The sequence below is a fragment of the Montipora capricornis genome, chromosome 10 (assembly GCF_036669925.1).
Source record: "Montipora capricornis isolate CH-2021 chromosome 10, ASM3666992v2, whole genome shotgun sequence".
Classification (NCBI taxonomy): Eukaryota; Metazoa; Cnidaria; class Anthozoa; order Scleractinia; family Acroporidae; genus Montipora; species Montipora capricornis.
In genome coordinates, this window is record NC_090892.1 from 17833626 (window position 1) to 17861125 (window position 27500).

General features: G+C 38.6%; 3 protein-coding genes across 4 annotated transcripts in view; 1 reads left to right on the forward strand and 2 right to left on the reverse strand.

The window, feature by feature from the left end:
* The window catches only part of LOC138022191 (vacuolar protein sorting-associated protein 26B-like), a 21316-nt gene extending 17558 nt beyond the window's left edge, over positions 1–3758 (reverse strand). The window contains exons 1-4 of the mRNA XM_068869223.1: positions 3602–3758; positions 3374–3517; positions 1894–1969; positions 165–321 (exon numbers count right to left, since the gene is read on the reverse strand). Of these exons, the coding sequence (XP_068725324.1) occupies positions 165–321; positions 1894–1969; positions 3374–3517; positions 3602–3604 (380 nt within the window). The 5' untranslated portion in view covers positions 3605–3758. The remainder of the gene's footprint in view (positions 1–164; positions 322–1893; positions 1970–3373; positions 3518–3601) is intronic.
* A 4868-nt stretch (positions 3759–8626) lies between these two features.
* On the reverse strand, positions 8627–14983 carry LOC138022186 (uncharacterized). Its single transcript, XM_068869218.1, has 5 exons — positions 14777–14983; positions 13250–13469; positions 11995–12342; positions 11340–11640; positions 8627–9560 (listed from the first exon to the last, which is right to left on the reverse strand). The coding sequence occupies exons 1-5, from the start codon at positions 14948–14950 to the stop codon at positions 9209–9211; spliced, it is 1395 nt and encodes a 464-aa protein (XP_068725319.1). The 5' UTR covers positions 14951–14983; the 3' UTR covers positions 8627–9208.
* A 206-nt stretch (positions 14984–15189) lies between these two features.
* The window catches only part of LOC138022180 (vacuolar protein sorting-associated protein 18 homolog), a 39981-nt gene continuing 27670 nt past the window's right edge, over positions 15190–27500 (forward strand). The window contains exons 1-15 of one of the 2 annotated variants that reach the window (XM_068869213.1): positions 15190–15304; positions 15585–15658; positions 16640–16749; positions 18617–18765; positions 18947–19031; positions 19236–19309; positions 20162–20280; positions 21405–21490; positions 21781–21879; positions 22543–22624; positions 24262–24348; positions 24501–24561; positions 25602–25702; positions 26740–26800; positions 27421–27485. In XM_068869213.1, the coding sequence (XP_068725314.1) occupies positions 15221–15304; positions 15585–15658; positions 16640–16749; positions 18617–18765; positions 18947–19031; positions 19236–19309; positions 20162–20280; positions 21405–21490; positions 21781–21879; positions 22543–22624; positions 24262–24348; positions 24501–24561; positions 25602–25702; positions 26740–26800; positions 27421–27485 (1337 nt within the window). In that variant the 5' untranslated portion in view covers positions 15190–15220. The remainder of the gene's footprint in view (positions 15305–15584; positions 15659–16639; positions 16750–18616; positions 18766–18946; positions 19032–19235; positions 19310–20161; positions 20281–21404; positions 21491–21780; positions 21880–22542; positions 22625–24261; positions 24349–24500; positions 24562–25601; positions 25703–26739; positions 26801–27420; positions 27486–27500) is intronic. The other variant, XM_068869214.1, reaches the window with a different exon arrangement.

Below are 27500 nucleotides of genomic sequence, written 5' to 3' on the forward strand. Positions count from 1 at the left end.
CAATCGGAAAAGACAAACAAGACCATGTTACAGTGTGCATTGTTTTTATTTAGCTACCTGTCAGGAAAGGCAGAAAATAAATGATAAGAGTTAGTTTCTTATTACACAAATACATTGTATCTTTATTACCGGTAATAATTATCATAACATTATTGATATCTCACCTAAGCCGGACATTTGCTCCTGTGTAAGTTTCATAAGGCTTCTCTACATTAACAAACTCAAAGTCATAAGTTGCACTCTGTGTCATCTCTCCAGGTCGTGCTAAATCCCTCACCAAAGAAGTAAACTCATGATGATTTCCCCGATCATAAAAAAGTTCTGAAAAGAAAGAAGTACTATTCAGTTGTCCCATTGCAAGTTATTTAACTAGAAAACTAACTGTCCCTTCCAGAATTGTTTCCTCACTCTGATTTTGCTGGCACCACGTTGAGATAAAAATAAAATCCAATTATAAAAGAAACATCTAAGAAAAAAAAACATATACAATTGAGTTCCCACCTCCCATCTTGAAAGATCTGCATGGTTGCCAATTACTGAACTTATAAAGTTTAAGATACTGATTCTCACTTTCAAGGATTTGCATTATTTGCCTCCGTCGTACATACAATGTACAAGAACTGATATTAAGTCTCTACCATTCTTCAAGAACTCTCCCCGACCTCGGGACATTATTCCCCAGTACAGCCCTCATGCTTGGTTAGTAAGGTTACACATAAATTATATTATATGGATGGGAGTGTTTTACCAGCAATGGTAGAATCAATATGACCACTACATCTGGGAACCAAGTGGCATGTTTTTCGTATGTAACATGAGTCACAACAATATCATGATTCCCACCTTTCACTGCTTTCTTTAATACCCAATAATTGTGTTGAAGCCTGCTTTTCAATCTCTACCATGTATTATTTATTGTCCATAACAAAAAGAAAGTTACAAGTTAGCTCAAAGATATGAATTTTGTGCTCTCGTGGCAAGAACAATATTTCACAAGTGAGTGCATTGTCTACTAATATCCCCTATATGTGTATGAAAATTTCATACACTTTAAAAATCAAACAATTCTTCTGTTCATCATGTCACAAGAAGTTCTGATGAGTACTATCCTGTAAGTATTTCGAGATAAGCACTTTTTGCAAGGTTTAAATTTCTTCACAAGTAAAGAAACAGTACATGTATATTAATTAGTAGACTGAAAGCAGTCCCTTCATAAATCTGTCATGGTGCCCGCCAGGCAGTTGTGTTTTGTCACGTAGACAAAGAAAAAGACAGAGGGGGGTTTGGGATGAGGAGAAAAAGAAGGGACTGACTGCATGCTTTTCTGTAACTGACGCATTCAGAATAACCAAATTCGCTAATCAAAGTAGCAAAAGTGATACATGTATGACAGATGTTCTGCCTTTTTTATTGTTAATGTAAATAAACACTTAACATAACTACAGTAATGGCATAGGAATATTTACATGTATATGCATGTCGAATTCAATAAAGTGTTGGGAAAGGAATCCACAGAAAAACTACTGCATTTACTTTGAATGTAATGAGCAACACTCCAAAGAAGCCCCGTAAAAACAGAGGTAGAAAAGCTAAGCAGAGAAAGGCCTCACATTTTTGATGGATTTGCAGAATAAAATTAATGTTAAATTGAATGTTGGAGTGTTTGATCTAATGTGTGACATTCATCCACAACTACCAAAATTCTTGTATACAACGGACGACTCATTAAATCTGAAGTCACAAGACAGACTTCTTTCTCTCCTCTTCCCAAGTCTCCATTGGTCTTTTTATTTGTTTGCATGACCAAACACGACTGCCTCAGAAAAGCGTGTTCGACTGATTTATGAACTGTTCGCTGTCTAATTAATGAGCAAAATTAAAAGAACATCTTACCTATCTGTCCAACAAACTCAATTTTGATCCCATGATGTTCCAGTTTTTTACCCGGAACTTTCAAATTCACAATAACCTGATTATAGAAACAATTAACAAAACAAAAACAGAGTCTTACTTCAACCATTCCTAACCACTAACCTGCAATCAGGTGTTATTTTCTTTAAAGAAACCGCATCCTCTCTACAGAAAAGAACGCCTGATAGCAGGTTACCACTCTACTGAATGCCTTGGCCATAGAACACTGCAGCTGTTCCTCTTGCTTTATCTTGTAACGAGTTTTTAGCTGACTGAAGTCAGATTTGAAAAAAAATATGGCGGGAAACATGTACATTTAACAATATTGTTGGCTGTCACTGAAGGATCTCTGGCCATTTGATTCCTTAATAATTTTATTTATTTATTTATTTATTTATTTATTTATTCACTCAATGACCTTTGTAATAGATAATTAGAAAAATTGACATAATGTACATTAGAATGCAATTTCTAAACATGGTGAGTTACGAAATACGAAATTTACTCTTAATGTACAATGCATACGTATTATTTGAAGCATCTTAGGAGATAACAACAAAAGTATTGATTTCCCCGGTGATATTAAAAACTGTTCTATAAATAAGACCAACTGTGACCATCAATTTATAGGGAAGACATCTGTTTACCAACATTGCTTTGTTATTCAACTGTGCCAACCACAGAATTAAAAGACTCTTCGTTTCGACAGCAAATTAAATGAGGCTCTGGTTGGCACATTAATGACAACAGGTGACGCCAACGATGTCTTCGCTATAAAATACATCAACTAATCACTCAGGAAGTTCTAGAATAAAGCAAATATTGATCGATTAATCGAATAGCTTTTCGGCGATTGATTAAGTCCTAAGCTGAGTGTATAGCGATCGGCTTTAACGATGGTGCCTACTACTGTTATTGCACATACTTTCTGCGTGCCTAGAGATACCCAGATTTCGCATGGGTGGTGCTTATTAATACAGGGCTACTGTATTTTTGCCCGGTTTAAAACTATTTAGAGAACGAAGAACTTACCAAGTGCTCTTGGTACCCAAAAAGAAAACTGGGGGTAACCACTCATTTCCAGAGTTAATTAAGTTTCAATTTGGAAAGGAACGCCATACATTGCTTTGTATTTTAAAGCTTATTAAAAATATTGTTAATTATCTTTGGAAAATGCGTGGTTACCCCCAATTTTCTTTTTGGATTACAATAACACTTGATACTGTAAGATCTGATTTTCCTACATATTCATACAACCGCGTAAAAATACCTTTGAATTGGTAGGCACCGTCCTTAAGTTGTTCTAATTCGGTTAAATGATTCCAAATGCACTACGCATTGGACCTCGCTATTCACAGTGTATTTGTGCAGCTTAATTTATTAAAAAATGTGGAGGTAATTCGAACTCTCTCGCAGAACAACAACATTTAAATGTGAGTGAAAGTCAAATAATTACTCCTACCTTTCCACTCACAGATTCGCCATCGTAGTAAAGAAACAGCCTCTCCTTCTTGCCATCTTCGTTCTTCACGTCCACTTGTTTGCGACTTGCGGAGTTTGCGAGCTCAATTTCAATTTCAGCCGATTGGCCAAATCCGAAGAAACTCTGAAAAAGAGGGAGCGAAAGTGCTCCTGTTAGTCATGTATAGTACGATTACTGCAAATTCGAGCTTTTGTTGGTGATACACACCATCTTGAAAGTGCAAAAGCACAGAGACTATTCCAAGATGGCCTTCTTCCTCCTCAAGAGCCTCGCTTTGAAGTAAAAGAGCGTGATAAACAACGTGGGAGGAGTACCCGTAATGTTCAAACGATGGATAACGCTATCACTATGGAGCAATTGATTTCGCCATGACTTATCCACTGGATAGTGATTTATCCGGGGGAATAGCGTTATCCACCTCTTGAAAAACTGGGTCCTGTTCTATTTCTCTTTTTCCCAACATAATCACGGGTCATTTTCGGTGTAGGTGGTGTGTATGTGTGTGGGCAGGGGGGTGCCTGTTTGTGGTAGCTAACTTTACTAACGTGTCTTAATTACTTACTTGCTTGTTTTAGTGAATATTTTGGGCAAGAGCCGATATAACGTAGATTTGATTATTTAGTAATGTACTATATTTCAGCTGGCCAAAACAGCTGCTCCATCAGGAACAATGAGAGTGGACTCATTGTACCTGAAGAAGGCTCAGGGGCACCCAACGAGAATATAGTTCAAAACCACTTAAACATGGCATTGTTAAACGTATTTTGGTATTTAACGGTAGATATAGGTATATTTGTATCCCCTAAAAAAATTTTATCTGTTCGGATTCCCTAGCTGAAAGTCTAGTGATCCGAAAATTATAGGGATCAAAACTTACCTTTTCGAAAATTTCAGCCAGAAAAAGGCTCCCGAAAATTCTAGGTGACTTTATAGGGTAAAAATCCGTTAAAAATGGGAAATTGTAACATTTTTTAGATGTTCAAAAATCCTAGGACAGGCAGGCAAGCAAGAAATTTTAGAAAAAATGTTCCGAAAATTCCAGATCTCAAATCGTCTTCCGAACAGATATTTTCCGAAAATTGGCGCTGGGTGCCCCTGAAGGCTGGTTTGGTTGGCCGAAATGTAGTTCGGTTCTTGCCCAAAATATTTACTTTTTCAAATGGTAAGTATGCTTATTGCTTATTAGAGGACTGAGCGAGGAAGGCACAATCGGTTAGTGCGCGGCATTGGTACAAGAGGTCCTGAGTTCGATTTCCGGATCTCACATCCTTGTTTCGACTTCTTCAGACTTCTTTCCGTTCTGTGTAGCTTAAGTAGCTTTAAGAGGGGGGAGTAAAATGAGCGCACCGTCGGCCTCGCGTTTGTCGGTTGAATTACTGTTACCAGTTATCGACGTTACGGTGGTTGCTTTGCTCTACTTCACTTTTATTAGATCAAGCCTGAGTTGATCCAATGCACACCGGTGGGATTATTGTCCACGGTTGCTTGCTTAAAAACTCTCTTTTTTATTTTAGCTTCCTATGGTTTTTCCGTGGACAACCTGTGCTCTAGGATATATACTTGCCTTCCATTTCCAACATGTTGGTAGTCGTTGATTTTACCCAGTGGTAAATTTACTTACATTGTCACAGGAGTGTGGGCGTTTCATTGGGTAACTGGCTACCAAATTTCATGAAAGTTTTGCGTTAACTTTGAAAACGTCCAAAAGGGTCTCATTCTTTTCTTCGAATTGAGTTGTTGACTTTATGCTGCAGTGGCGCTCGTTTAAACGGCACAAAAACTCATTAACGGTGTCTTTGCAGTCAAGAGTTTTCTGAGAATATGTCATCAACATACTTGAAGTAAAGGTCTTACAGATTCACTTTACTTTTGTAGACTGGGCCAAGACATAAAATCATAACAACCGCACGATGTGCTAGAGTTTTACTTAAGTGTTCAGAAATGTGCCACTTGATGACAGCATAAATCTCAACAAACTGTTTTCTCTCACCAAACCACCGCCGCTAATTTCGGAAAACATGTTTTCTTTAAAAAGTTATATAAGTTTCCCAGACTGATGGTGTGGCCATTTCCTTTGGCTTCAGTTTTGGATAATATACATTGCGCATACATGTAACCCGACAGACTTGTCCTTCAAGTAGATTCCTGGGACGGCCGATCTAATTTCCCCCGAGCGTTTAGTATCATAGTAACGTTGAATTGACTCTTATACCCAAGCTAAATTGAACAGATATCACACAAACATAAAAGTATCGAAACCAGTCGAATTCTAACCTGCCAGGTGATTGAGGCGTTGGCCTGCTAATCCGATGCGCTCTGCAAGCGTTGGTTCAATTCTTATTCTCGTCAAGCTTGACTTTCGCGTTCCAGATTTCAAGTTAAGGACTAGTTACTGGATACAGTTTTTATCGCCACAAACGTCGAGACTTTTGTCAGTTTTCGCCCTTGTGGGCAGAGGCTAAACAGTATCCCCCGCCCTTCGCCACACAAAGCAATGTTGTTTGTGAAGAAGCGGGAATAACCAGGATATCCCTGGGAGAGGGGTGGAGAGGAGGGATCCGCACCAAGAAGATTTACTTCAACAATAATAATTTGTTTAGATATGGAGAAAGGAATCAAATGTCTCAATAGTTTTGTCCAGGACTGTAGTTTTAAACCGATCTGATTTATTTTATTTTTAGTTTCATCGAAAAAGTTCTTTTATTGTTTGGATAAATAGTTCCAAAACATTCTTCATCGCAGTTTCCAATGTTTGTTCAATTAAATCTACTACTTAACATTAGATGCTACAGGCGCGTAGGAGGGGGGGGGGTTCGAGGGGTTCGAACGAACCCCCTTTGATGGTCAATAATGGAGGACTGAAAACACAAACTGTTGGTTTTCAGCTTTTAGCAAATAGTGGAGGAATAGAAAACAAACTTTGAGCGTTGCAGCTTTTAAATTACCCTGCAAGAAAACGCTAAAAGTATCGGGAAAGTATTAAATTGTTAGGAGAATGGGTACAAGTGAAATTCGTTTAGTGTACAAAGCCGGTATGTACGCATGAAGGTATCAAGTTAACAAAACGTCGGAAATGTTGTTGTTATGACTAAAAATACCAGTTATTTTACACCCCATCGAGTTTGAAACATTGACTAGCACAATGCTGAACACAGCATTTCCGGGCCTCTAGATTTCAAAATTACTTTCAAAAGCCCCTTTAATAAATATTCCTGTCAATACGAACACCCCTCCAAAAACCTCAGCTACGCGCCTGTGCTATACTGAGAAAGTCAGAGGCTATCATTTGACGTGATGACCAAATGGGCTTAGCTTGATACCTGGCTCGAATGCTAGCTGTCCTTGTTGATGATTCATATTTCCATTGCTGAATAGGTGGTTTAATTTGCAACCAATCTCTAGAGACACGGATAACAAATTGCTGGTGGACGAACAAAAGGAGCTAACGACAGATGATTTGTTTTAATACATACTTAATGAACCGCTCCCCCATAGGGGCTTTTCAGGGCCAATGAAACTACTAACGAAACGACGGAACAGAACAACAACAACTGTTAAGAATCCCAGCTGGCCGGAGGCAAACCAGTTGGCTATTTACAAATGCAGCTAGGAAGTTGAACGAGGGACCAACTGGAACAAATTCAACGAGTGGTCAAAGCGGGTCTTGAACCCGGGATACCCGGATCTCAAGGCAAGCACCCTAACCACTGGGCCACACTGCCGCGATGGCCGCGATGACTATGGGTGTCAAGCAGCACATCGGCTGAAGAAAATAGGAAAATAAGACATTTGAACGCAAAAAATAGGGAAAAATAGTAAAAAACGTGATAAAATGGGAGAAAAGTAAGAGGTTTCACAAGCACCTTAGCTTCGTAAAAATTGGGGCAACTTGCGAGAAGTTTTTGGCCAAATGGTTCCCCGCACCCCCTGGCAAAAAATTGCCCGTCACTTTTGAGGAAATGTACCAGAATGTAACTGAAACGCACGAGCATGGCGTGGGGAAACTTTGTTTAGGTTAATTGAACCCATTGGTCAATGGCGTTCTCGTAGCCGTCACGTCGTCGTCCTAGCTAAGCCCCCTATTTATTGAGAAAGCAATTTTTCGCAATTTTTTGCTTTTAGCATAATCAAGCACGCTGATATTGGCGTCCAAATGACCATGAAACAGGAGCTGCAATGAAAGTAAAAAAAAACGTTCCGTCACTTTCTTTTGCCATTTTGGACCCCGTGACCGTTAACATACTCTCGTGACTTTTGCGATTCGCACGCTCCGCAAAACCGGAAGGAATGGCCAGGCTTTGACGCCAGGAAGCCATTATGTTGATTAAAAATCTACGAATCTTGATTTCCTATTTTTAATTTAACAAAATGTTAAAGCTGGGAGCAAACAACTTTAACTGAAAAGTGCACTAATAGTTATTCTTTCGTTGCTGCACGGTAGCAGCAAATCAATTTTATTTTATTTTGAACCGCAAGGTCGATGCCGTTTTAACCTTTTGACTCACAAGAATGATCAGCATGTAAATTCTCCTCACAATTTCAATGAAATATCAGTCAGATAGGTATTGAGAATGAAGATAATTATCAGGTGAAGAGGTGTGATCTTGATATAAAACCAAATTCTCATGACTACCCAGTAAAGAAAGTTATGATACCAATTAGGAGAATGAACATTTCGATCTTGGGAATGAAAGTGTTAAAGAGTCGAAGTAGCGTAACATATGAACCTATATGTTACGCGCGATTCCTAAGTTTGCCTTGGTCATAATAATTTGATAAAACAAGTCACTAAAAGTTATCAATTGTATGTAAAGCAATTTAGCCTTTGATTTCTTTTTCATCAGAGTTTAATTCTAACTGGTCACCTTCGCAGCCGTTTTTAGCCATGTCACGCAACGCTCCCGTGACATTGCAAAAAACGGCTGCGAAGGACTTAATCGAATCCAGCTTATCCCCATGTTGCAAACCTCAGGTTTTGTCTCGCGGTAACAAAGTGTGAACATAGAACCTCTGTTTTAACTATTTTGCAGGAACTACCGTTTTACCCAAGGAAGTCCGGTTATTTTCGCTTTGCTAGGAATTTTTCTCATAAGGAGTCTAGCCGAGCAAAATTGTAGTGTTTTTAAACCGAGTGTCGTGAAAGCAAAGCATTTACTTTGGTCTATCGCAACAGACGGACTGAGAGAATCCAAAGAGCAAGTCACAACTAAAGCAATTATATGAGGCGGGCGCTAAGAGGCGGGAAAATGAGTGATCAATTTATTTTGCTTCGCATCGGATTGGATGAAAATATGGGCAGTAATGCAAACTCAAATGCATCTCCAGACTTTCTTTCGACAAGCAGTTGAAATGGCTCTGATAATTAACAACGTTCAAGAGCGGGGCCGGTCAAGACACGCGCGCACCCTTGTCTCACTAACTAACTCGCACGTTGTCTTAATCAACACGCGTGATTCGCGAGCATGAAAAGTGTTGAGGTATTTTTTCCCCAAGAAGACATTTAGTCAAGAGGCCAAATAACTTGGAATGAAACAACAATTCAAACGTATACATGATTGGTTGCTCTCTCGGTATCGCAGCAGTGTGTTGGAACAAGTGTGGACGCGGAGTTTGCGGTATTTCGTTTCTGGGTAAAGATTTGCTGGACGAAGTTCTCAAAAGCGCACCAACAAACTATAAATTAAGAGACAAAGTTCTTTCTAAGCTCTCCACACACAGTGTGTTGTGTTGGAACAAGTGTGGACGCGGAGTTCGCGGAATTTCGTTTCTGGGTAAAGATTTGCTGGACGAAGTTCTCAAAAGCGCACCAACAAACTATAAATTAAGAGACAAAGTTCTTTCTAAGCTCTCCACACACTCCAAGTGAATGTGCAAAAATCTTCTGGCTGATTCCGCTAATCTCTTAAGAATTCTATCAAAATCAACCCTCCTTCCGGACTTAAGAAACAGTTTGACCATTTTTCTAAGCGCCTGAATTGCCTGGGCGCTCACGTCATTGTTCCCCTGTTTCTGAATAGGAACTCCTCGCAAAATAGAGATGAAATTGGAGTCCAACAGCTTTGTTATCCACTGATTTTGATCTAGCCACGTTTTTAACTTTTCGAGTCCTTCGAAGTTGAGTCGGAGTGTTCTGAAGTGAGATTCGCTTCCTGTCTGGATATAGGCGCTGGAAGAGTAAGGCATGAATAATATTAAAAATTGCTGGTTTGCATGTGACGTCATGGTAGCCATGTTGGTTGGTACGTGTCACGTGGGTGAAAATAGCACGCGACGTTTTTGAGGCATGGACGGCTACCGGAATCTCAAAGAACTTTACGCACGCCCAGGACAGTAGTGTGTCCCAGAGTGTTAAGGCGCTGTTACACTGTACAATTTTTTCGTACAACTTGTCTCGTACCGCCATTTCTACAAACGTTCTCACATTACGAAACAAATTGTTTTACGGGTGTTACACCAAGCAACGTTTCATGCAACTTGTCTCGTTTCGATGATCACATGAGGTTAAAGGAACATTTTTATTGGATAGTGCAGGAAACCGTTGTGACACAAGTTGCAGAACAGATGTTACACTGCGCAATGCTTAAAAACTCATTGCAGCCATTGCGGAAAGAACAACTCAACAGTTTCTGTAACTGGTCTCGCAACGTATTTGGCCGTTGCAAAGTATGTTACATTGGGCAATGATTCGTGCACCTTGTCTCGCAATGGCGTTGCGTGACAAGATGTACGAAAATTGCACTTTGTAACAGCGCCTTAAAAATAATCGTCCCTTATAGAGGAAAGATAAGAAGCAATATAAATGTAGTCGTGTGAAGAGAAGATAAATGGGAAAATGAACTCATTTCCGGTTGTGTAGCTCAAAAAGGTTGCGTGCTTTAGCTCCCGCAGAAGAGCTTAAGGTAACCGGAAGTAAGCTGTTTTACTGTAGTTTTTAATAGTCTTTACACCACCACATTTATATTGCTGAGTATCTTTTCTGTCACACACGATTACTTAAAAAATCTGGGAGAGACTAATGTCCTGGCATGCAAAATGTTCACTTCCGGTTTCCGTCTGTGACAATATGTAGCCAAACAGGAGTACTCTTCGGCTACTTAGAGTCACACTACAAATAAACTGAAAGGAGATCAAATCGAATGTTTGCTGGTTCAGCAATAGACGCAGGAAGCCTAAAGAATCCAAATAGAGTGTAAGACCACTTGGTTCAAGATTTCTTTCCAGACTCTTTGAACACAAACCTTCTCAATCTATCCACAGGTGAATGTATTGTTAGAGGGCATCTTCTGAACCTGTGACAACTCTTTCCTGGCAAATGTCAAAGGGGAAGGAAGAGGTACAGAAAATAACCACCCAGGCTCAGGAGCATATTGTGCACAGCACAGTACCCCATACTGTATAAAAATGCTGGTGAAATATGATGGTCCAAGACTTTGAAAGTTCGATCTTTTTCACAGATTACCTAATCATTTCGCATGCTAGGTCAGTAGTCTCTCCCAGATTTTTTAAGCAATCAGCTATAATGGTGAAAAGATACTCAGCAATAGAAATGTGGAAGTGAGAAGATAAAACTGAGAAGATAAAACGAAAATAGCACACTTCCGGTTGCCGTCCCCAGCTCAAAAACGTCTTGTGTTTAACCCCATTAAACACATGGGCCCAGTTGTTCAAAAGTCCATTAAACTAATGTGCAATTATTTACAGACGTAGACTCAAATTTTCCCCATCAAAAGTCCTTAACATGGTAAATTTATGTGGCAAGATTGAAAACGTCTAGCCAATTTTGGAGGCTAAAACTCCTGTGGAATCCTTTTCTGATTTAAATCCTGTAATCCAGGATTAGCTTAATCAGGCTTTGATCAAATGATCCAAGGTCATATGAATTCAATACTTACGTCACAAAACAGGAGTAACAGTGAAAAACAATAATGGCTAAATGGATGTGTACCTGTACGAAGGGTGAACTTTAATAACCGGACAATCTCGAAAAGCCTGTCTCCCTTCTGTCCCATTTTCATTTTGCCACCTCCAAACACGTCTTACTCTTTCAAAATATTCTTTTGCAACATCCAGAAATTCTTCAGCAGGGATGAAGCGTTGACGTGCTGTTGGAGAAAGTCTATCATACACAAGCAGAACACACTCAGGTATGTCCTTCAAGAGCTCCTCAATGTCTAGTTCTCGTTCAAGTTGTTTGGCAAACTCAATGTAACTTTCCAGCTGTTTAATACCACTTTTATGAAGAAAACCTGGAAAATAATGTACAATTTTTTTAAATAATGGGCCTCTTCATTTCATCACACTTGACCTGGTTGATTTGGCTACTCATCATATGGGAAAGTTCAGCCCAGTTTTTGAGATGAAATATGGTGACGTGACCATTCAGTTGTGAAATCTACATAGCAAGAGCAAAAACGTGTCACTTTAATTGACTCTAGCAACCTCAAAACTGGACTCAACATCATAATGTACATGTAGGTTGAGTTTCTGCTAATGTTTTTCAATATTTATCAACAAATATTGTTAGCTCCAATCAAAAGGAGCCTGAGTAACATGACAAAATACAAGGCACAATTGAAATAATGCTGCCAGTCTTAACTTACCTTCAATGTAGTCCTGTCCAATCTTGTGAGGACACTGATAATTGAGAAATTCACTCGCACCTTCCTTTTGGTTTGAAAGAATGTTCCTGAGTTTGCGGTGTTCATTTTGGAATTTATTAAATGCTCTTTTCCTTTGGTTCTTAGATGCCTTTGGGAAGGCTTTGTGAATTTGTTTCTGGCTGCGCATGCAGCGTTTCAGCGCCACTTCATGAAATCTTTGCCTGCTTTTGTGCTTGCACAGAGCTGCTTCTAGACCATCTGACCAGCTGTAATAACGTTCCAGTCTCACTCCCTCTCTCGATTTATTGCATTGCATTTGGTAATTTGTCAAGTCCTCTTCTGTGAGCCCTTTTAATAAAAAAAAAAAAAAAAAGGAAGAGGTTATAAGAGTCAGTGGACGCTAGTGGAAAAGTTTTCAATAAACCCAGTTTCACAAAGCAAAAAGTTTGGTTTTATCCAACAGGCTTATTGAAGTCCTGTTTCATTGAAATCAATAATATCAGGTTGGTTGAATTTTTTCTCGTTCTTTTGAAAGCTTCTTCTGGATTTACATGGTTGTTCAAATTTTCTCAAATGGCATATAATGAGCGTAAAAATTAATGGTTGTGCAAGATTGGGTAAAGAGCAGCATTTCCCATTCCTAATCCCAATTTTTATCAATGCCACATCAAGTTGTCGAGGATTCTGGCAGAGAAAGGTCTTAATGACAAACCCTAGGGATTTATGCAGTTCAACCGAAAACTGTTTGAAAAGTATTTTGTTTGGAAACTTCAACTGGCTACATGAACTAATAATTTTATGCTTTAAGTTGAAAGGGTTGATCCGAATACAACACGATCAAAATACAAGTAACATTGTCAATTTAAAGTTACATTTTAAGCCCTCAAGATTTGGTATATCACCCCTTCTTCCTCTTTCCTCATTACTAGGAAAAAAACTAATTGGATCAACTCAAAAACCCAACTAGTCAGAGTATTGAAATGCTTGTGTCAATTTGCGTTTGTTCGGAACAAAATCACTGCACATTGTTTTGGAGCTACTGTATAGAGCAAGTGGGTAAAATTTAGCCTTGGATGGGTGGAATACGAGCAGTCCTTCTTTTCCCTTACTCCTCTGGCACCTTACGAATTGCCCCCAGTTGAAGAGTAAAATCGTCTGACGTTAGACAGAGTGAAATCTGTCAAGTCTCACTCCCAGGAGACAATGAGTTAAAAGAATCAATCCAGGCAGGTATCTACATGTAGCAAGGTCTTACCCCAGGTTTTCTTTGTCCTGCCAGCTGGCAAGTTGGAAAATCCAGGGAGGGGTGGTTTAGTACTGAGTGCACTCCAATAATATAACCAGTCGGGAAGATAACCACTAAACGTACTGTAGTCTGTGTCTTCAAGGATAACACGAGATTTATACAACAGTTCATACAACACAAAAAACGATGGAAATGAGCCCTTCACAGTCAAATCGGCATCAAAATCTGTCTGCAAATCGCAAAGGAGGTAAACACATAGTAAAATTAATTTTGGCAAATGAAAATACTATGTAAAAAATATCGCATTTCTGATGAACTATCAAGTGCTTTGCACAAATTAAAGCAAGCAGCAGAATCTGAATAATCTCACAAGTTCAAAGCCAACTTTTTGAATAAGGAAGTGTATTTGGTTTCACGAAGAATAGCAGTTTTGCTGCTTTTAAAAAGGAAAAGAAAAACCCTCAATTAACTCAAAGATTCAGGGGTATTAATACTTATTAATCGATTATTAGTGGGTTTACTCTTTGAAAAAACCCACTTGGGTTCTACAAAATAATAATTATTATCAGTAAGGTGGACTGAGCCACCTCAGAAAAACAATAAAATTATTTTATTACTGGATATAGATCACTGGCATTGTTATAAAAACCTCTGATCATTTCAATTTGTAACAAACAAGGAGTATTATGAGTGAAGATAAAATGAGGAACATTGTCACCAATCCAATGCCCCACACCTTCAAATTACTACCATCCCAACCCCTCCTCCAAATCTTGATTGAAAACAAAAAATTATGTCCAGATCAGCAGATCAAGTTTGGACTCCAAAAATTCAGTCTTATGCTGATTTTGTCAAAACGCTTCACCCTAATGGTAATTAACTTCACCTTGATAATCATGCACATACAATGTAATTTAACCCGCCACGATCAATAGAATTACAAATCAGCACCCAAAACAGCTGCGCTTTCTGGATACACTAGCTTCTAGCAATTAAGACACTGCAGTTGTGATTGGATGAAGATTTTATTGTTGCATTTCATTTTCGATTTGAAAGTTACCTTTTTTTCTTCAAAAACCTCGTGACAATCGTATTGTTTTTACTGAGATCACTACAGAGAAAACACGACAAACCTACGTGAACGTAATTTCCTAAAACAATAATCTCTATTAAAGTTACCAGTTCAAGTCCAGACGCAACAAAAATAAATCTCCCTGCACTGTCGTAAAGAATACAACAACAATACAAGCGTGGAATTAAATTTGTGAGAATCGTGTTGGAGGAAGAAGACCAAGCGAAATACCAGAGTGATTTTAGAAATTAATTTTAATTTGAATTCGTAAAATTTTTAAGATGCATGGAATTTATACACGTTGTTTCGCTAAGAAGAAAAAGGCAAAATGGGAGCGTGTTAAATATTTCTTGACATAGAAGAATAACGACAATATTTCATTCGCTTTCGAACGAAAGCGGATAAAATATTGTATTCGCAGGTAAGTCAAGGAAACAGCATGTATGATTTCTACGTTGCCTCACCTTACAAAGATGCTTCCATAGTGAATTGCAATCCTGACACAAATCACGCAGACGGCGATTACACTCGCTCACATTCAGCAAAGACTTTGCTGGCAAATAAGAAAGAATCATACAAAGGACCTCAGCGCTGAGACTCGACAACAGATCCTTTGAGAAGTAGGTGAAAGCTGCCATCTTGACACGAATGTTTACTTTCCTTGCCTCGGTTTCGATAGCATTCCCGTCTGCTTTCTACTGACTGGGGTAGGGAGAGTAAGAGTTTCGAAAATGTATCCGAGAGCAATCAAGATAAGAAATGCAGAAAATAAAAGGAATTGAACGATTGATTATTAAAATCGTTTGCACCGGTGGGTTTTTATAAGAATTTATTAAAATTTTACAGACGCAAAGAAAATCTTACCCACCCTACCCACCCAAAGGGCTCTCAGTGTATCATTAACAAAAATGGCGTCGATTCTGGATCAGTACCACCAGGATTCAGCAGGGGGAAATTTCAATCCTTTTCTCGGACCAGATGTCACTGAACCGGTGAGCGCAAACCCAACTCCTAGAATTTCTTGTTACCAGTAATAACCAGAGAATTACGATATTTTCGGTTGGAAAATCCCCTCATGTTTCATACCATATCAGCTCTCGTTCTCTCCAGTTTTTCTTTTTTAAGCTCAAGTTAAGCTTACGTAAAATATTTAAGCTGTACTTAGTTTTAAAAATTTCACTCGCCATCAGTGATTCATTCCAGTTGGTTAAGTTAATAATTTTCATTAGTGTTCGTGTCTTACTCATCTAAAACAAAAACAAAAACATTCAGATCTCAACAGGGTACGTTGAAGTGAAAAGCGAGGATGAAGTTCCCATTTTTCGGCGGCAAAAGATCAACTTCAGGTAACAATAACTTTTTCATTAGAGCTATCTTGCTCACTTGTATCTCAAGAAATTGGAAAATAGATTGTTTCTTTCCAATGTGGATTGTGGGTAGCAACACCAATTGAGTTATGCAATGGGTAGTGATTTATCCAGTGGATAGCGCTATCCACCCTTTGAACAACGGACCTGAGGCCCCAGTTGTTCAAATGATGGATAGCGCTATTCTGCCGCATAAATCACTATCCACTGGATAACTCAATCGATTTTGCTAGTGTTTATCCACTGGATAAACTCGGGCCAGGAGGTGGAGGTTGCGTGTCTGAGACATCCAGGAGCCTCCACTATTGGCAACTATCTCCTACATGGAGACTGTTCCCATGTCTGAGAACAGCATGCAGCATGGGTGACAGGCACCCACCACACTGATAAAAAACCGTGGAAAAAAGGGAAGAGTAAAGGACGGCCCTGCTATAACGCTCGTGCCTCCCACCTCTGTGGATCCTAAGTTTGTATGTAGGCAAAATCAGCAAAATCGACTCCCAGCTTATTTCATCTGGCTAGGGTGCTGTGATGCAAGGTCATGCTTGGGTCGTGTTCAAGGACCGAGTGCCTAGCCTGCTGCACAGCTCCTTGACAACACATTCACTCACCTTACACAACCACAACCACAACACATACACTGACCAAGGTCGCTGATCACAACTGAAGGACTCCTGTGGTTAACTCCATCAAATTACATTTACATGTAACTGCATCTTACAGTAAATAGCAGTTTATTATTTTACTGATCAAAGGAAGTCGCCACATCTCCACTGACACGATTTTGCCTTCAATTTTCCCTCAGACTTTTGTTTTCCCTCAGCATAAAATTACTTTTCAATGGTTAGAAAAGCCTCTTGAGAGTATTGAGGGATCCATTAATTGAGACATTTAGGAGGACGTAGACTTGAATTATGACTCATGTACTGTATCAGTTAGCAATGACATTTTCAATTGCAGACCACCGAGCAACATTGTGGACGTTGCAGTTAGCAGTAATATGGTGGCCATAGCTTTGAGCAACAATGAACTGATGAGACTTGACTTGTCCAACCCAAGTGAAATAGATCGTGAGTTTGCAAAATATCTGTAGACTTATATATTACCCTTTTATCATGGTCAGGTCCCTCACAGTCGACGAAAGTAAGATCATCTGACATCAGACATTATAGTTACATGTAATAGTAAGTATTCTTGAGAGGCAAGTTATCTGGGCAATTAAGCAATATTGACCTTATGGGACCACTTGCAAATGGCGTATGAGGGACGCTGACCCATTTTGCACGCAAAACTGCTTTATTGACCAGTTATTGATCTGGGAAACAATGTTATTAGGTCCTATTAGCCTTAAGGAATACAGTCAATCGCACATTCATGGCAACTGCTCATCCAATTTGAATGACCTCTCTAACTTTCATTGTGTGGTTCCAGAAAATACCCCCCCCCCACCCCCCCCCCACTTCCTGCCCTCATGGAGGGTTTTTTCCAGTTTGACCCCCCACCCCACTGGATTTTCCATTCCAGAGGGATTCGCGTTACTCCCCCCACCCCCTGGAATTTCCATGATTTTTCCACTTGGGAAGTTATTTATTTTGACTTAGAGCTGTAATAGAAATTTCATTCTCCTAAAAATGATCGTGGAAATTCTACAGTGTAGACGTATTCACAGACGCATTGAAATGTTCAAACTAACAACTGAACTTATTTAACACTTTAATGCCCTGGCAACTGACCTTTTCTCTGTTCAATTGAAAGAAGTTTTCATTCAAAACTCAAAGAAAAGTACTGAGAGTTGATGCTATTTTAAGTCTGCATCATAATTACATGTATAGGTTTTGCAACCTAGTTGAAGTTTGAATCAAATGTCGCTTAAATTTGTCTTTCACCGGGAACACTTCAATAAAGTTATATATATGATGCACTTTGTCTCTGTAGTTTGTAAATGACAGTACATTTTTTGTATGCTATAGGATTTTTCAATTGGTCACACATTTCATGTGGTAAACATATACTTTTCAAGTTCCATCTGGTAACTAAACAACCAAATGAAGTCTTCGCTGTCTCTCATCGCCATTGACGGCTACAAATATGTCAGGACAAAATTATGGCACTGAAATTATCGACTTTGCTAACATTTAGAAATACATCTACAAACTCGTAAAGTTTTACACACTCAGATAACAATGAAACTATTTGATAGTCTAGTTATCGAAGGTTTGAAATTCACGGGAAATTGTACGTAACAGGAATAATATGAGTATAAAGAAATGATCTCAATCAACTGACTGCATGATTAATGCCATCAAAAAAAGAACCAGATGCGTTCAAGCTAAAAACAGCGCGATCTTTAAAAGTCAGCCATTTTGTTTGACTTCACGTTGAATGTCCTGCTCAGGAGTGTCGCTCAGTGCTCTCTGTGTCGTCCAGCTTCAGAATAATAGTGGAAAATATATGACAAGGAATCTTACGTTTATTTCAACGGATAGAATTTTCCATTTTTCTTGGTTACCTTGAATCAATTGGAAAAGTACGTAAGTGTTTATTCGATTGCATTATTTTCAAACCCTCTGGAAAAAAAAAAGCTCCTTATATACTCTTTATGTACCCCCCCTCCCCTTCGGAAATTTGCCTCTTTCAGAGCCCCCTACCCCTCGGAATTTCTGTGACCCTCCGTGGTGGGTAGAACTTTTGTGTAAAGCGCTGTATATAATAATTTATTATTTTATTAGTATCGTTACTTATTATTGCTAGTACATTTCCTTTTTTGGAGGAAGAACATGATAGCAGAGCTGAGCAAAAGGTCATTGGAAGCCTGACTCACGGGCTAATCCCTAAGTACTATGTAATAACTTGTTCATCTGTACACATGTATTAAATCTAATCTGTTTGGATCTCTGCTCACTCTGTGGAGAATTGCCTTTTGTTTTTTTGTTATAGGTATTGATATCACCAAGAGAGTGGATGACTCAATCCACGCCATTTTTATGGATCCAACTGCCAGGCATCTGATTGTTTGTATGAAATCTCAAGAGTCATTTTATCTTGCGAGGGACTCCAAGAAACCCAAACCATTGGCAAAAATGAAGGTAAAAATGAGACAGGCATAATGTATCACCCCCTTCCCCTCGCTCCTCCCCTTGTCTGCGGACTGGTCCCTTACTTGCCTGCATTCAGACTCTCATTTTGGCTCCGATTACATGGTTTTGATTTCATTCCGACGGATCGAATGCTGACACTCTACCCCTTTTTTTCTGTTTCTCTTCTCAGGGACATTTAATCAATGCTGTTGCTTGGAATAAGTCAAAATTGACTGAAAGTTCTACGCAAACTATTCTCCTAGGAACAACAAAAGGTTTCCCTTTCATTTTTGTTTATTATTGTTGTTATTATTATTTGACCACAGACAAACTGTTCTAACTTTTGAAAGCCAATTACGTACTTGACATGATATGCTTTGAATTTAAGAGGAAAAATTACTTGAACACAGGAGTCCTTTGGAGTTGGGATAGATTTCCAGTTCAAATGAGAATTCTCACTATTTTGTTTTCTTTGGAAGGGTTAATATTTCAGACAGAGGTTGAACCAGAAGAGAAGTTTTTTCAAGGTGGACTAGAAAAATTTTGGAAACAAGTGAGCTTGGTTGATGTACATGTACATGTATTATAACTTGTACATTTTATTTGGCATGCCTTAATTAAATAGGCTAGTTTTTTACGACTCTATAGACTAAATAACATTGCTTAAATCATGGGGTGAATAGTGAGTCAAATAATGCCTACAGTCAATTAATTTGTTAATAACATTTTTCTCCTTTGTGAGACCATAATCAATTCTTGATTATTATTTTAGTCGTATTGTTTTCTTTGTTTGTTTTCTTGTTAGCCTTGGGGATACCCATCTGAGTTAGAATGTGTTATCCTACAAAAAATTAATTCATCATCTCAGATTTGATTTATGTTTCATATCTTTTTCATTTTGGCTCTCTTCCTCTGTTGAAATCCAGCAGTTAGCAGTAACTCACTCCCAGTCTTAAGTTTCATACCTTGCTCTGTCCTTGGGTTTCCTTTTATACAGATGTATTTTCTTGATTATTTTTGTCTTTTTATTTTGAAACCTGTGGATTGAAGATCCCTGAAATGATCTGAAACCAACCTATTGCAGCCAGAACAAAACTCTAATAATTTATCTATTCTAAGGGCACGTTCGATTGACCCTATTCCGGAATAAGAATATGTGGAGTGATGGTTAAAACGGTATGTTTGGCACATTTCGAAGTAGCAAGGATAATAAAAATATGTTTAAGATAGTTTTTTAGCAGATGTTTGACAATTTTAATGTGAATTTCCGTAAAAACGAAGGATTTCTAACTTATATTCCATGTATTCCTATTCCGGCATACGGTCAATCAAACGCACCCTAAATATGTAATGGTATTCTTATGCTTGCACTAATAACGAGTGTTGCCTGACCTTTGTATTTCAGTTGTACAATGTGAATTCTAGTGGTGACCCAGACGAACCAGTTTTTGGAATAATGTTTGATAAGTTTCCAGCAACTCCAAAGTCTGACAGGAAATACTTTATCATGGTGTCAACTCTTAGGTACATGTACATGTCTTCTAAGTTAACAACTTCGTCGCTAGTGCATGTGTGGTGCCTGAGACATCCAGGAGCTTCCACTATTGGCAGCCATCTCCTACATGTAGATGAAGGCTGTTCCCATGACTAGGAAAGCCTGGCACCCCAGCCACGAGTTTCCATAGACCTTTTTGCAGATAAGGCGGCCATTTTGATTTCTATTGTTTGAAAGACATTATGGGATGCTCAGGGGGCAAATTAAAAATTTTAATTTGCCCCCTGGGCATCCCATGATAGCTATTTGAAACAATAGAAATCAAAAGGGCCGCCGTAGCTGCAAAGAGGTCTATGAAGCATACATGTAGGAGACATGCAGGCATTCATCACACACTGATAAAATTTAAAACAGTGGGAAAGGGTTAGAGGGAAGGGGAAATAACTGCTGAAAATGCTCCACAAATACACTTTTTGTGCTACACAACTGCAATTTAATGCTATGGTTATGCCGTACTATTCACAATGGTAGGAAATATTATTATCAACTTTCACCAATAATAAAAATTGGTACCCAGTTAATATAGTAGTCCCGTAAATCTGGGTTATCAAGGTTAAACAGTTGACTTTTAGGGACTCAACCTCTTTCCCAGGGTCTCTCTTTTCTGCCTCCTTTGTCGCTGAGGGGAAGGACCCTGGTTCAGGCTGGTCATGTGCCACTCCTCAACAAACGTTTTTCCTGTGGGTTATAGTTGTTGTTACATTTTCATCCCGCAACGAAGCGAAAGCATCTATTCGTTTGAGAAGGCATTTTAAAAAATAATATATAATTGGTTTTTGGGGAGAGGGGAAAACTGGTCCAGGAGTTACTGTGCAAGTATGTACCTGTACCTTGGGAGACGTCTCAGAGCAGAGTAGCAAACCAACAAACTCAACCCACATGTGATGCCGAGTCTGGGAATCAAAACTGCGCCACATTGGTGGGAGATGAGTGCGCTCAACACTGTACCAGCCCTGCTCCCCTTTTTCAAAACAACTGACATGATATTGAATTTTAAACTACCGGTATCTCAGATTTTCTGATAATGCTTCACTGAAGGTTGTGTCTTGTTGTTAGCTGACAATACCCTGTTTATTCAAAAATCTTTTTTTAGTCGCATGTATCAGTTCATTGGTGATGCAACAGGAACAGATTCACTGGATTTTCAACCACTATTTGCAGATTATGAAAATAGTCCAGGTAGGGTTTTAAGTGTTACTTTTAAAGGAATTAGCAAGCTTTTGCAAATATCCTAATAATTATACATGAAAAAATGACTCCCTTCTGATTGGCTAAGAGAAATGCACTTTTTCAGGTACATGTAACAGCGCAGAAAAGAGGTAATTCATTGCAAAAAGAAGTAATAAACCAAGCATTCTGATTGGTCAATGAGCAAGCAAAGTCAGAGATACATGTAGCCAATCAAATGCAAGCCTTGAACCTTTTAAGTTGTTATAAAATTAAAAATAACTTGATATTTTCTTGTACAGCGCCTTTCCTTCAGATGCCAGGACCTTTGGAAAACAGCAAGTTAGCACTATTTTACCCCAAAATCAGAGGACTTCCAAGATCATTTGCTTGGCTTACAGGTCTGTCATACCGTTACCCTGAAGTCTGATTACCACCATTGTGTCTGAAGTATAATTATTTATAGGCTCCTTCTGCACTCAGGCACTGAGTGCAAGTGAAGATCACATTAAAAAAAAGTAACAAAACACAGAAAACAAAACAAGTTACTCCAAATTAAGACTAATCCCAAGTGACCACAAATACAATGCTTTTCCAGTATCTGGAGAAGGACCCTCTATTTGACCCATGCTTATAGACCTCGACTTTGTCTCAGTCCATGAACACGCAAAAAAAAAGAACTTGGCCAATATCCAGCCATCTTGACCGAACAAGCTCGGTCAATAGCCCATATATTTATTAACCCATTGACTCCCAGGGGATCCCCGTTGACAAGTAAAATTGTCTGGGCAGTTTAGGCTGGTTTGGGCATCAAAGGGTTAATAACTATTACAGTACTGTAACATTTTATTATCAAAATACAATCTATAGTTGAACATTATAGTTGAACATTAATTTTTGTTGAGGCATGTCACGAATCAGATTATTTCCTTTGTTCATTAAGCTTGTACTTATGTTCTCACAGTGTACATTTATGGTGTCCTCTTGTTAGCAAATAGCATTTTTTCCCAGTTATGTTGAGCTAATGTTACAGTGCACATATCTTTTCATTTCCAATTTAACAGGAAGTGGTGTTTATTTTGGTCAGTTGGACTTCAATCCTCAAGAGTCTATTGAGAACATCACAACAGAAACAAGATTATTACAGTATCCTCATGATGATGATTAATTACTGAAAATATTTTTACTGTAACCTGGGTTTGCTAACACAGAACGTGAAGAACACTTGATTTTTTCAGTTTTTAATATCGTCCGTGAGCCACACACTCTTACAATCTGCTCTGCTCTAACGACCACATGGCATGCCCCAATATGGAGCTACCATATTTGGGCACTATGTCACATTAACGTCCAAGTCGCCAGTGGAGGGTAGGTGCCCAAGAAGCCCGGAGCTGCAACCGCAGTCACATCCCCAAGGTGCTAGAACACCCAACTGGCCTCCCCAACCCACAACCAAGCCACGAGCCCCCCCGTGTCAGGCCCCCCTCAGGCACCCATCACACTTGAGCCAGATAGCTCAGTGGAAAGAAAAATAAATAACAAATAAATAAATAAAGAAAATAGAAAAAAAGAATAAAAAGGTGGGGGATAGGGAGGGAATGCCGAGAAACACTAAACTACTAATTCGACTCACTTGTAACGCCACACCAACAGAGCAACAAACACGCTGCAAACACATGGGACATCAACACATGCACTAACCAGGAGTACCGCTGGACAATGTCAGCCCCAGGGCTCCCACAAGCTACAGAACGCATCAAACACTAACAAACGCCTGCAAAAACGCTACTGACCGCACTAGCTCCCGGTTGTAAACCATGTAACTATAACAAATGCTACAGAATGCACCAAAATGCTCAAGAAACACTAATAGACGGCCAAGACACTAACAACAGACTTCAAAACACTTATGAACAGACTAGCTCCTTGTCGTTAACTATGTTATATTTAATTTAACTATATCAACAGTCCGTTACAATATGTTCAAAAGATTTCTTATTATTTGACTGATTCATATTTCACAAAGCTTATTTAAGCTAGCCAACGAGACAGTGTCCTTTGTTCAATAAAACTGGTATAGATCCTCTGTTGAATGAATTATAAAGTATTTCCGGCCTTAAGAGTCCTCATGGGCCCGATGAGGATAAGTAAGTAAGTAAGATGAGTGACATCACATAACCTCAGGATGTACATAGCAATATTTCTTGTTTACAACATTGACATCACATTTCTTTTGATATTCAAATTTGCCAACCACAGAACAAAAGAAGTCATTGTTTCAACAGCCAATTACATGTAGGTTCTACCTGTAGCTGGCATATTAATAACAATGGGTGAAGTCATGAGAAACATCGCTATTGTCACGATGCTACCTTATTGCCATGGTCTCCTTACAATGTACTTCCAGTTATGAGACTCTTGCAGGGTTAAATTAAATGATCACCAGTCCTCGACATTCAAGTCAAGTGTTCTTGACAATCAAAGACCTGAGGACTTAAAACTTTAGTTGGGCTTACAGGTAGCAGCTCCTTCTACAAATCTTTCGATCCTTTTCCAATAACAATTATTTGTTTATTTTTAGTTCTTGTTGTCTCACTCAAAGTGCATTTACTGTAGCATGGTCCTTTTTTTCTGCTGCTTGCTTTGCAAATTACATGTAATTGTTTTGAAAAAGTTGTTGATGATAGACACCAACATTCTATAGCAGCTGCAAATCATTCTATGTCAGGTGGATTACATGTAACTGGTCTAACACAAATTATCAACCTTACATGCAACTGAAGATACAAACTAACAGATGGAAGGGACCCCATTCCTGCCATTTCTGTTGGTATTACTGGTTTCCATGCTCTGATGCTTTACCAAAACAGGTACTGAAATGTTGCCATGGAAACAAATCATCCAAAAGAGTTAATAGATAACACTTTAGATGTGCTGAAGAACTGTTGTCTGTTATGGTATTGTAAATAATGCTCCTTTTTTTATTTTAGATGAATTTCCAGAATTCTTTCCTTTTAATCAGGTTTGAAGCTGTGTCCCTTCTGAGTGAGCAAGCTGTTTTTGAAGATCATCTTCCTCCTCGGGTTTGTGCGATATTATTGTATTGTTTAATCTCACATCATTCTTTCTTCACCTTTGGTAAGCCAATTCATAGTAGTTTCAGTACTCAAATGAAAGATAGGCCAGAATTCAACAAATTAAATGTTATTTTGTAGTTACAATAACTATTATTTGTATACTTACAGACTGTACATGCACCTGGTGGGCAAATGATTACACCAGGGTTTTCGTTTTACTTTCCATCTTACAGAGGTCCCCATGCAATGACATCGTTGAAATAAAAGTTTACATTTTGTGGTTTAAATTATTTGTGCCAGAATCTTAGTGACTCAAACGGCTGGTTCTACGATGATTTGTAGTTATACCAATCCCAATTCTCTGCAATTTCATATTTAAACATGATACCGTATACATACAGTATGGTTTACATCTAAAACGCAGTGAAGTCTGTATCAGCAAAGTCAAAGAGTTCTGAGTACATAGTATAGTCTTGGTTATGTCTTCAAGTTGTTGTAAGAGAATAATATTTGAAAAAATCCGATCCATTTTCATTTATCCCATTTGTAAAACAGGAGACTGTAATATGTTTCAGTCCACAAGACAGACCACTTTTTTTTTCTTTTGGCTTTTTACTGATTTACCATAATGACATCTTCTAGCATTTAGCAGAGTTAGCAAAATATTATGACAGATCCCCTTTAGCTATAGACCTTATTCATAAATGGCGGTCACATTTATAATTATTCTTTTGTCCACGTGCAAATTAGCCTACCAAGCCTCATTTTAAAACAAGAATTCTTTTCAATTCACTGTATGGTATGGAGGCTTGGTAGGCTAATTTGCACTTCAACAAAAGAATTATTATAAATTGACCGCCATTTATGAATAAGGTCTATAGTATTCTTTTCACCTTTATTTAGTGTTATAATCACACAACGTTCTTCCCTTTTGTTTCATGTGACAGCACCTAAAAAAAAAGGTGCAAGGGAGAATACTATTAAAAGGGACTCTGTCATGCAATTTAAATTAATTAATTAAGTTTCACATTTTTTTTGCTCCGTAGTATGGTGCAATGAGAGGTCTTTGTATTGACAGTGTCAAGAAAACAGTATGGATCTTCTCAGATTCCGCTATTTTTCAGTACCATGTCACAAAGGAAAGCAGGTGCCTGTTCATTGGAAAAAGATATTTTTCTAAATGATACATGTAGTTAAACATGGTTATTTATTGAGCATGACTTGTACTAATCGCGCTATTCATAGTGTATTGTTATCAGTGAAGCTTTAATGTTGTTGGTCATTCAAATTTTGGAAGTTACAACTACTAACTAGGATATGACACAAAAGCTTTGTTCGTAGTTTGGAGATTATTTATAACATGCATTGAAGTTAGTAAGGTCCCATTCATAACCACTAAAGTGTGTGCATGTGTATTTACTATGTTACCTGTTGCATTATCATCATGATTATCATCGTTTTATTTTAATATTTACAAAAAGTTGAAGTAAAGTTCCCACCGGACAATAGCAAAGCTAATTGAGTTGGGTGGGAGATGGTGGATGCATGGTTCAGCTCCTACATGGAAAAATGGCTTCTTGAGTAGATAGCATCTAGCTATATAAGCTTCATTATTAAAGGTGCCTAAGGTTTTCTTGACACTTTCTCTTTGACAGAGCACCAATTAGCAATTTGTCAAACTTTCTCAACCTTCCCTTCCTTTGGAGATGGGTTGGTCATAAAATTTCATGGTCTGAGTGAAGTTGAGTCTTCCCTGAGAGGTGCTGATAAATCTTCCCCTGACAAGCTTGTTGGCTCTTTTTCCATTATTCATTTTCGGCTAACGACAAAACTCTTGTTGGATCCAGCGTGTGCTGTAATTAACATTTTGGCTTGCAGTCCTACCGAGAATGATTAGTAACACAAAACTGAGCATTCATGTAACTGTCTTCAGGGCCCACGGAGTGCATTTGAAAGGGGGGTGGAAAGGCTGGGTTTTGGTATGGATCATGGAAGTGTGAGGGGAGAGGGGGAGAAGTTTGGGAGAAAGCAAAACCATAGGGAAAAAAGGGGGGGTCCCAGCCCCTCCCTCTCCACGGCCCCTGGACTCTGTGCTTTGAGTTTCCTAATTGTCTTGAGAGTATCTTGTGCCAAGAGTTCTTTGTTCTGCATTTACGAAACTTTCCTTTCATCTTTACACTGTAGGGATGTTTGGCACATGTATCTCGAAAGAGGAGAGTTTGAGTTAGCCAAGGAGTACTGCAAGGTATGATAATTAAACAGGTTGGCCTAAAACACAGGTTACATTGCACAGGTCAAGAAGAGAAGTCCCTTCTCCAATGATGAACAACTGAGCCAAAGGTTTGTCTGGTGCTAGACCTGAAACAACATTCGTTGACATAGTTATTAGGGCTAGAAAACACTTTTGGTGATGTTTATTTGTCTGTAGCACAGTGACATGATTATACACTGACTGGTGGAATGTGACCTGTGTTTCTACGACCCGCCGTAATTAAATGCTCACAGGAAAACTGCGACTTTCAAACTTAAGGGTTTAGGATTGAGAAAATGAATTAAAACATTTTTCAAGTATCATGAATATTCTTGTGCATTTATTACTACCACTAATTGGCACACTGCAAAAAAAGCCAAACTCAAATGAGGTTTTTGTAATTGAAGGCCTAAGAATCTTAAATTTCCAGAAAGTCTTCCTATTTACTTGAATAAAGAAAATAAAACATAAAATGGCGACAATCATTATCACCAATCATGATTGGTGCATTTCTTTTATTTCCGTTTTTGTGGCTTGTTACAGGATGTCCATAAATACAGCTCATATAATTATAGATAGTATTTTTCAGTGATGACAGATCTTTTTGCTAACAGGATAATCCAGCAAATCTAGACAAAGTTTTAACGAAGCAAGCTGAAGAGCTATTTCAAAATAAAAGGTTAGTTTACCAGTA